Source organism: Solanum stenotomum, chromosome 1, assembly GCF_019186545.1.
Source record: "Solanum stenotomum isolate F172 chromosome 1, ASM1918654v1, whole genome shotgun sequence".
NCBI lineage: Eukaryota > Viridiplantae > Streptophyta > Magnoliopsida > Solanales > Solanaceae > Solanum > Solanum stenotomum.
In genome coordinates, this window is record NC_064282.1 from 27,822,156 (window position 1) to 27,833,577 (window position 11,422).

Below are 11,422 nucleotides of genomic sequence, written 5' to 3' on the forward strand. Positions count from 1 at the left end.
TTTATTTATGTAAAATGTTGTTTTCACGATTTGAATATGTTAATAAGATAATAATTGCTTCTGGCTAGAGTTAATTTCTTTTAGGTTATGGTGTGTGAATTCACACATATGTTTCACAGTCTACTTGAGTCATCATTTATTTTTATTTAATTAATTAAATTTACCTTATATTGACAAAGAAAACCTTTAAAACCAAAAATGACTTGCAAAAAAAAAGAGAGAAGAAAAATCTTTATTTTTATACCAAGCAAAAGAATTGAAATAATTTTTCTCTGTGTATTCATCTTTGTACAATAACATGTATAAATACAAGCAAAAAGTAGAAAAGAATATTTTAGTCCTCTAACTTATCCAAACGTTGTCCTATACATGATTGGTTGTAATTTAACTAAAACTATATTCAGCATTACGACGAAAACGACGTAAAAGGAAAAACCTATCTACAAAATATCGTACATTAGACATTTGTTTGTAAATGAGGCGTAGTTCAATTAATTGAGAAGGTCTCAATATTTCCCAAAATAAAAAGTTGGGTCAAGTTAGGCGCGTTCAATTATAACCCTTTAGCTCATTTTGAGAAAGATATTTCTAAGTTACTCAGCCAATTTTGTTTTCTAAAATAAGTTAAGTTTGAGAACATCAAATTCAAAATAAATAAACCATGACATAAAAACTAAAATCTTAATATTTTCACTTGACATACTATTTTACTGTTGATCTTGTGAAGTCACATTTAAAGTCGAACTTTCAAATTAATTTGTAGAGGATCATTATTAAAAAAAATTATCAAAGATTTGAACATATAACTAATTTATTACCACAATTTGCTTGTTCCAACAATAACACTACAATTTAATTAACTTACATAAAGTTAACTTAATTGGTATCATGCACACAATTACTAAAGATCATTAAAGACATAACAAAAAAAACACACATGTTGTACACATTATTAGACAACATATATATATATATATAGGCGGAATAACCTGAGATCCTTATACTTGATTTGAATCGTCACCTGGAGTGACCTGAGAGACCCTAAAATTAGTTTTTGACGCGACAATTCTTCCTGATTTGTCCAGCATTTCCAGTAAGAACTTCAATGGCTCCCATTTTCTTCATGGATTTCCCAAACTCAACGAAGAAAGCCTTATCGTTTTGCAATTTCTTGACAACATTTACTGAGTTTGTGTCTTTGAGAAGTGCTGCATCTGATTGGAACAATCCTTTATTCTGATTAATAAGAATGTTGAAATAATTGCTATCAAATGAAGTTGAGCTCATAGGGTCCATTTCCACTATATTGGCTAGATTGGTGCATGATTTCTTCAATGAGTCAGCATATGTAGCATTGAGAGATGGATCCATGTCACCTTTTCCAGTGAAATTGAAGAGTCTTTTTGAGAATTCTCCACAATGAGCAAAACCAATTGTGTGAGCACCTACATGCATATAAATTTAACTTATATACACTAACAATATACGTAAATATATTTTGTTTTAGTGACAATGCTACTGAACTCATAATTTAAGAAAGAAAAACTTTTGAAACTTAGGTAGGTTTTAAAAGAAGCTATGGACATTAATTTGTATGTCATTCTCCAGGTTTATAGTCACAACTCACATTTTTTATGAATTTCATTATCTTTTAAATGACCTGACAGTATAGTATGGACCAATAATATTTTACCTGATAATGCAACGAGATCATCGACATTTAGGCCTTTCTTTGCAAAGAGTTGCTGAAGGGTTGAAATATTTGAATCTGGTAAAGGTAAGTTTGAGCTCACTTCACTTGCAAGGGAAACATTTCCATCTTTTCTTCCAGTCTCCACTTCCCACATTGAAGTTTTAAACTGCATGCAAACAATTAATTCGAGAAGTGCATTTTTGCATTCTTTATACTGTCTGCATATAAATTATTAGTTTTTTAAATCTACTTTTAAATACGTTGACTTATTATATTACTTACAGGGAAAGAAACAGCATCACGAGCAGATAAAGCTAACATGTCAGCACAAGAAACAATGCCAGGACATTTAGCCTCGACTTGTCTCTTGATATCATCAATTTCATCGAAACCACCCAAAGAGAGATTTGGTCCAGCCTCCTTCTCTGATTGTTCTGTTCCCTCTGTATCCAGCAATACTGATGCATCACACCCCTACAAATGTCACTGTCAGTGTATATAACTTAAATTTTACTATGATATTATTCTAATTCGTATACGTACCCTAAGGAAACAATCATGGTAGTGTAGTCGAAGCAATCTAGCACCCAATGTAACATCATCTTTAGCTTTGCTCCAAGTAATATCTCTAATAAGTTGTTCAGCATTTGGACAACGAGTGCTCTTATAGAAGTTGTTGCGGAGTGCATTCCCTGCATCCGCAACAACTTCACAAAGAACAATACACACAAAAACAAGACAATTTAGTACTAATTGAGTTCTCATTTTATTTTCTTAGCTAGGAATTGATGAAGCTAAGATTATTTAAGATGAAGAAAAAGAAAATTGATTAAAGCACAATGGCTTTACCCTCGAGGAGAGTTTCCTTTTATAGGCAAACATGCATGGTGAGACAGCTAGTGGGAAGACATATAAAAATAACTATTCTCAAAGTTACTACTAAAATACATAAACGTGTCTTTTAACTTAGCCTCAACTGATATCTACGACTTTTTTACTTTGAGTCTGCACAAGTAGCTGGTACTAAAACTTGTATAATATTGAACAAGTAGACACATGCGTAGTATGTGTCAATTCACGACCTACATGTATCATGTCACTGCCAAAATAATACTATACTTTACTTCCTCCATTTCATTTAATTTTATTTGACTAGACATAATCTTTTTTTAAAAAAATAATAATTAAATAGAAGAACTTTTAAAACTTACAATATCAAATTTATATGTCATAACACTATCATATTTTAATACTTTTTAAATCTTATGATATTAAATATATATTATTTATAACATTGTTGTGATTATAAAAATATGTCATTAAACATAATATGAAAAGTTAAAGCAAATAGAGTTTAGAAAAAGAAAAAAAAATTAACTTAATAATCGGAAAAAGGGAAAGAAACTTAAAGAAATTAAAAGGGGTCACCTACAATAACAGGTCAATTTTAGGTAATGATTCAAAATATTTTATACAACTTTAAGTTCTATACTGTCAAGACATTACAAATCAACTTCTACATTTACACTAAGAATAACGCAACAACATATTTTTTTTTTAAAAGAAAGGAGCAAGTTAAGTAAAATCCCATTAAATATATGTTTGTCCAAAGGAGGAAAATAGAAAACAAAGAGGTTATCATAATTGTCTAACCTTTTAAAGTAATTAAATTACGCATTTTCGGCAAATCATAATTGTCTAAATATTGTTAAGATATTGGCAGAGAGATCATACTAATCAAGACTGATCTAGTTGTATGTTAAATTTTAGAAATTAGATAATCTTAAATTTTTAGGCATTAGAAATTAGATAATCTTAAATTTTTAGGCTTTGGGGAATAATGTAGGAAAATAATTAATTTAGGAATATTAATTTAGAGAGTTCATGAGTTTTGAAATAGTAAGTTGTATGTCGGAAAAATCGTGAGGGTGCAATCAAAGTTAAATTTGTGAAAGGCGTTGAAGGAGAAGGAGAATGAAAATAACGAGGACGAAGAAAATGGTGAAAGAATTCTTCTTATTTTTGGTAAGCCAAATAAGAATCTTAAACAAACTCTTATAATTAATTTAGAGTCCAAGTTACCATATGATGCTCTTTTTGTTATTTTATTAAATATTAATATAAATTTATTAAGAGAGATAAGTACTTCTAAAAATGAATTAACGATGTATTTTCTTGTTCACCGTAAGTGGATAATAGTTAATCTCTAAAAATTAAATGTGAAAACTACCTTATAATAAATTGAAATAATTTAATGATCAACAATCAGAAAACTTAATAAACTCCAATTAAAAACAAAAACAAGAAACATTGTGATTAAAATCACCAAGAACAACTCAATTGAAAAAACAAAAACATAGGAGATCGGTAGCTAGACAACTTTAATTCTAAATATAAATAGATAGGAAATGAAGGTGACTCAATCAATTAAAGATGCGGCCAAGCATATTCTCTTCATGAATCTTCTTCTCAGTCATTCTTGATACCAAATTCTTCATGCATTTCGTCAGTGGTTTTCCCTTTGATCCTATCAACAACTTCTTGAATCATTACATCCCTCAATAAATTATCGTCAAGATTATTAATTAGCAGCTAAAAGAACATCATATACAACTGAGTGGTGCACTTTCAAGAAACTCTTGTCAAAATTGTTCTAACTGGTTTGTCGAAACACCTTTCTCTGCGTGTTTCTTCCAATATTCAATCACTTTGGTCATTGTTTTTCCATCAATATTAGACAAGGAAATGGAGTTAGAAGCACGAGACACATCTTCTACTATGTTCTTGATGACTTGGGACCTAATAATTACAACCTCGTAGAATTTGAATTCCTCACCATCGTTTGTCTCGAGAGTTATGAGCCTTTTTGAATACATGATGAAAATAAGAAAAGCTATTAATGAATGATTTTAATACATGGGGTTTAGCTTGGTCTTTTATAGTGCATTAGAATTTTAATTACTTTGCAAACTTGTAGTAGGAACATGGAAAACAAAATATTATATAGACCAAAAGTTGTTAATTTTCTTCTTTTTTAAAGTTTAATAAATTTTATTTACAAAGTCTAATAGTCTCATATTACTAAGATAAGGATTATTATGGCAAGTTAATTAAAAGGAAAGTTCAAGAACACATTACTTTTCCAATAAAAATAATTGGAAAACTAAAACAGTTAATTAATCTAGTACTCACTCTGTCTTGTCTTAAATTTTCATATTATTTAAAAATATATTTATTCTAATGTCATATTCTCAGTATATAATATTGCATTCTTAGTTAGCATGTCAGTGTTTTGAGCTATTCAGTATTTAGTGCATTTTTTGCTTCATGAATATTCAATTGGAAGTAGACTTAGCACCGAGTTGGACTAGGGTTCAGTGTATCCTCAAAGTCTCAGAACTACATGTTTGCATAAGTTTATAAGTCCTTTATGTTGGGCATCAGTTTTAGTGATCACGCCACAGTCATGCCTCTATACCCCTGGAAAGATATATCGGGTCCTCTCGATGGGGCATATACATCGGACTCCACGTTTAGCTTACGTGTTTTATGTCGATTAATAGTAGCTCCCACAGTCAGACTCTTAGTGCATTGGCCAGGTTTTCAGCAGTTATTTCAGTATACAGTTCAACATGTTATCTTCATGATTAGTACTTGGTCATTGCATCTAGTCTATCTTTCAGTTATACTTCAGTTTATATCTATATCCTTGTTCAAATTATATCATTGCTCAGTTATGCATTATTCGACTTATATTTTTTGTTCATCTTAGCATATCTGTTTCCTGCATGCTCTGTATATTCCAATTACTGACACATAATTTGCGCTACATCGTTTCATGATGAACGTTCTAGCACTCAGCTTCCAGATCACACTTAGATTGATTCTCGATTTGACTTCAACAACTTCAGTGGTGAGCCCTCATACTTCGAGGAAAATAGACATGCTTTCTATTTTAGTCTTTACTTTGAGTTTTTAGTTTTGTTAGAGTTAGCTGGGGGTATGTCTCAGCAACTCAACTCAACTCAGTTAGAGGCTTTTCAGACATAACAATGGATTCAACTCGAGTTGTTAAGTGGTTGTTTCAGTCATCACTAAACTCTTATTATTTATATTTACTTTCAGACTTGTTGGATTTTTCCCCATTTAAGATATTCACTATATTTAGCTTCCGCATAGTATATGATTGACTTAGTTATATTTTTAGCATGCTTGATATATGTCAGACTTAGGGTTAGGTTGGGTAACTCATGATCGTAGGTCCTGTGTTACGTCTAGGGATAGCCTCGGGGTGTGACAACATTCCTCAATTCCTTATTGTCAGGATTTTTAACAGCTAAAAAAACATCAATTAATACCGGTGCACCTTCAAGAAATCCTTGTCAAAATTCTTTAACTTATCTTATGAAATACCTTAGACCTTTCTCTGAATGTTTCTTTCAATATTCAATCACTCTGGTCATTATTTTTCCAACAACATTAGACAATGGGATGACTTTAGAAGCACAATCTGGGTCTTGAACTATTATTCTTGATGACTTCGAACTTCAGAGCTACAATCTCGTCGAGTTTGAATTCCTTGCCATAGCTAGTCTTGAGAGTTGTGAACTTTTCTGAAGACATGATAAAGAAAATGGAGAGAGCTATGAATGAATGATTTCAATACATGAGGGCTAGCTTGGTCTTTTATAGTGCATTAAGATTTTAATTACTTTCCAAACTTGTAATAGTAACATGGAAAGCAAAATATTATATATTATATAGGAGATTTGACCAAAAGTTTTTTTTTAAAAAAAGTTTGATAAATCAGATTTACAAAGTCTACATAAATATTATCAGATTATTAAGATAAGGCATGTTATGACAAGTTAATTAAAAGGAAAGTTCTAGAATTAATTACTTTTCCAATAAAAATAATTGAAAAACAAAAACAATTAATTAATCTAGTACTCATTCTGTCCTGTCATAGTTGTCCATATTATTTAAAAATATATTTATTCCAATTTACTTGCCAATTTATAAAATCAACAATAAATTAATTTCATTTTCTCTATTTTACCCTTAGAATTTTAATTGTTTTTTAGTATGAATTATAAGTTTGTAAAGTTCAAAAGAAAGTCTTTTAAAGGGAATATTAGTTAAACTATCTTTCTTATTATTAAACTAGGGAATTTGGCCGTGCTTCGCGCAGTTATGAAATATATATATATAAATTTATTTTAAAAAATCAATTATAGAAATAAGAAAAATGATAAAATCACAAAATACAAATATTTTTGTAGAATTAGAGCTTAAGTGAATTACATATTTATTATTGAATGTTTTTCAAAAATAAAAGACTAATTTATTAAGAAAAAAAATTAATGTATTATGATGTTAATACATAAAATTCGGATAAACATATTTAAGGACTTGATTTTTTTTTCTTATTTTTGTCAAATGATAAATTTACTATCCGATGAATCTTTCTTTAGTTCGGAAAAATAAATGATGAAACTAAAAATAGGAGGAAATAGAGATAAATATTTCCATTTCATTTCTTCTTCGATATTTAATCCTTTCGTCTAAATAATTATTATTCTCTATTTTTCATTATCATCTAAATAAACCTCTATTGCTCATTTTTCGAATATATCTTATATTATTATGGTGATTCATTAGAAGTAGAAGAAATGAAAAAATTTAAATGGTTCTTCATCATAAGAAATACCTAATAATTCTGTATTTCAATACTTAATGTGCATTTTTTGAGCCATGAGTAATAAAATTTAAACGTCTATTAGTGTAGTTAGTTGTGTTCTGACAAAGTTACAAATAAGTAATTTGAGCCTAAATGAAAATGTAATTTAGTAAAATTAAAAACATTATAAGAACCTAGCTAAATTTTAAAAAATATATAGAGAGAGAACATATGAAAAAGTAAGTAAAAAGAGAAAAATAACAACACAATTTTGTCAAGTATAAAAAATCATATAATCAATGCAATTATTTTTGAGCTTTTATTAGGCACTCCTTCTATTCATATCCAAGAGTCTTTTCATGGAGTCAAACTAAAGTATAAATCTGATACTATAACAATAATATAGAATATCACTATTTCAAATATGGAATAAAAATAATAATCTTGAGTAGGAATCTAATGAAAAAAAAATATGAATTTATATAGACAAAATTGAAGAAATTAATATCATAAGGTTTCTTAAATTTTGAAATTAAATAGTTGGGGGTTATGAATATAAAACTTTAAAGAAAAAGAGTTAATAATATTAATTAAAGTAAAAGTTCAATTAGGTATAAGTTATGGAGATAAGAATTTTAAAATAAATAAAAGAAGAAAAAAATAAAATAATGAAGACCAAAAAAAACTCATGAACTATTCAACATTTATTGGGTGTTTAAGTTTTATTAGGAAAGCAAGCAAATCAACCTCTTCTCTTTTTGTACTAGTCCATTGTGTTTAACAAAAGTGAAAGAGGAAAAAAAATACAATAAAAAAATAGACAAATATCTTGAAATATTAAAGTAGTAAATATTGAGACTTTTAATTTTTTGTAACAAAGAATAATAATGAGTGTAAATAATTTTTCAGACATTTAAGTATAACAATAAATAGAGGAGTAGTAATTGATAGATTTATTTTTTGTACAATAATAAGTAAATAGAAAAATATGAAAAATTGTGGAAAAAAGATAAATAAAATCTTTGGCCAAAGAGAGGTGCAACTTCATTTCTCTATGAGATTTTAAGTACAACAATATGTAATAGCTATAAGAAATGTATCATAGATCAGTGGCGGATCCAGGATTTTCGTTCAGGGGGTTCGAAAAATAAAAGTATAGGCGTGTATATATAAGCCAACAAAACAAAATTTCAAGAAAGTAGTAGTATTTAGTTTTAGTGGCGGACCCTTGAATTTTTTTGGGTTTAAAACCACACTTTTAGCATGTTTTATAAAATAAAAAACTAAAAAAAACGTGAAAACGGAATTGAAACCTTAAAAAAAAAAAAAAACTGAAACTGAAAAAGAAAAAAATAAAACGCTAATGCAGGGATTTGAACCCTCAACATGAGACTTGATTTTCAAGGAACCTACCACTGGGCTATCTCTTTCTCCTTGTTATTGAGGGGGTTCAAAATTTATATATTCACATAAATACAGAAAATTACCTGATATATACGGTGTAATTTTTTGCCGAGGGGGTTCGGGTGAACCCCTGGAACCTATGTGGGTCCGCCCCTGTCATAGATAATATACTTTCAAGCATGACAAGATTTTAGAATATCGAAATCAAACAGTACATTAATGAATCTTTAAAATATTGGAAGCATTCAAAACTTTATACTAATATGATCATCTCTCTTGATAAATCTTTCAACATAAGTAAACTTCCTTCTTCATTTTGATGATCTTGTACTAAATTAATGTGAACATCTCTTTATGATGAATCTTTGAAGAATATATCTTTGATCTTCATCAAGGTGAAGAACATATCATGTCACTATCTTTTCTATGATTTCTTATGGAAAAAATGAAGAATAATTTTTATTTTTTTTAAACTACACTATTAGAAAGAAAGACTAAGAATGAGAAAAAAACTACACTAATAGAAAGAAAGAATGAGAAAAAAACTACACTAATAGAAAGAAAGAATGAGAAAAATGAAAAATGAATATTCAACATCTCCATAGATGATTGTAATTTATAGATTTGATAATCCATAAGAATAAGTTGAAGAGACATGCTATTTAAGTAGAAAATATGAATAGATGGAGGTTTTTTGTAACTCATTAGATTAAATTAGAATAGTAAATATGATTATTTTTTTATTTAATAAATAAATTATTTAATGAAAAAATTAAGAAAAAAAATTTCAAAAAAGGAGAAAAAAGAATGGAGGCCATAGAGAGGTGCCACATCACCTAGTCTATGTTTCTCCTTTATATTATACTAGACATCGGAGCCCGTGCTAGCACGGGCCCAATATGTATCATTTTTGTTTCAATTTATGTGACAAAGACAAAATTAAAGAGTTATTCAAACTTTAATATTAATTTAAAATAGTTTAAATTTTTAATTATTGTTAACTATGGTAAAAAATTTTTTATGTCTTTTAACATTCTGAATTGCTAATTATTGTTGTATGATTTGTAATATCTTTTACGCAATTTTCAAATAATAAAGGTTATTTCTTCTTTCTCAATTTATGTGGTACTAATAAAATTTTGAGATTCAATCAATTTTTTTTGTCTTTAAAACATTCTATTGTTAATTACTGTAAATTATTGTACTTTCTAAGTAATTTTCAAATAATATATATTATTTCATTTGTCTAATTTATGTGTCACTGATAAAATTTGAAGAGTTAATCAGATCTTTTATATATTTTTATATCTTTTGAATATTTAAGTAAATAATTATTGTGATTTATAATATTTTATACAATTATTTAAAAAAAATTAAACAACAAACAAAACGAATTCATCATAGGAAAATTACCAAAGCATCCTTCAATACATCAATAATGGGTTTCACTTTTTGTTTAAAAAAATATGCATATTGGGAGGATATTTTTGTCCAAAGTGAAAATAGAATAAGTATAAAGCATTAAAGTCTTTTAAAATTTTAAATTGTTAATTTTTATTGTATGATTTGTAATACTTTTACGCCATTTTCAAATAATAGAGGTCATTTCTTCTTTCTCAATTTATGTAGTACTAAAATTTTTTTGAGATTCAATCAAATTTTTTTGTCTTTGAAATATTTATAGCTGTTAATTATGTAATTTATAGTACTTTCTAAGAAATTTTCAAATAATATATATTATTTCATTTGTCCCAATTTATGTGTCGCCGGTAAAATTTGAAGAGTCAACCAGATCTTTTATATATTTTTATATCTTTTAAATATTTAAATAATTAATTATCGTGATTTATAATATTTTATACAATTATTTAGTATAGTAAAATAAATTTAAAAGAAACAAACAAAACGAATTCATCATAGGAAATTACCAAAGCATCCTTCAATACATCAATAATGGGTCCGACTTTTTGTTTTTAAGAAATTGTACATTCGAAGGATATTTTTGTCCAAAGTGAAAATATTGTGTAAAAAATGTGTATTTATTGTGATTTTGAATGTTTTGTGGGGTAATAGGACGCACACAGTTAAGGTGTCTTTTTGAAAATCTGGGACAACTTCAAGTATCACTTAATGTTTTTTCTCAAAATCTAATTTACTTTCGTAAACTATGTGTCAGATCAAAATCAGATTAACAAATTCAAAAGGAATGAGTAATAAATAGCTCATACAATGACATACTTATTATTTAAAAGAAATACTCCTTTTGGTTGAAAGCTAACAAGATAGTTACAATGTAATTAAATACTATAAAAATCTCTGCATTGTAGCTTATTGATAACGTTCAAATATACTTCTTGAAAAGAAATATAAACGATCGTATGCAATATATTTACCCAACTATGAGTCGGGATCGATCCCACAGAGAATATGGAAGAATATTGTCAATAGTAAATATTTAACTCGATAGTCGTTATAAAAATGGGGGATTTAAATTGAAATAAAATAAAATAAAAATAATAAAAAGATAGCTTTGAACTAAGTATTTATTTATATTCAGATTATGAAAAGTAACTAGAAATGTGTTCCCCATAAGCTCATAACGCAGTAATTCTAATAATAGTAATCCTTTTCTAGTGTATTACATG

At 27.8% G+C, this 11,422-nt stretch overlaps 1 protein-coding gene across 1 annotated transcript; it reads right to left on the bottom strand.

Annotated features, from left to right (window-relative positions):
- Positions 1–976: 976 nt before the first annotated feature.
- On the bottom strand, positions 977–2,458 carry LOC125876707 (peroxidase 24-like). The gene is made up of 4 exons (XM_049557937.1): positions 2,237–2,458; positions 1,976–2,167; positions 1,694–1,859; positions 977–1,445 (listed from the first exon to the last, which is right to left on the bottom strand). Exons 1-4 carry the CDS (start codon positions 2,456–2,458, stop codon positions 1,048–1,050), a joined length of 978 nt encoding a protein of 325 aa, XP_049413894.1. The 3' UTR covers positions 977–1,047.
- Between the last annotated feature and the right edge of the window lie 8,964 nt (positions 2,459–11,422).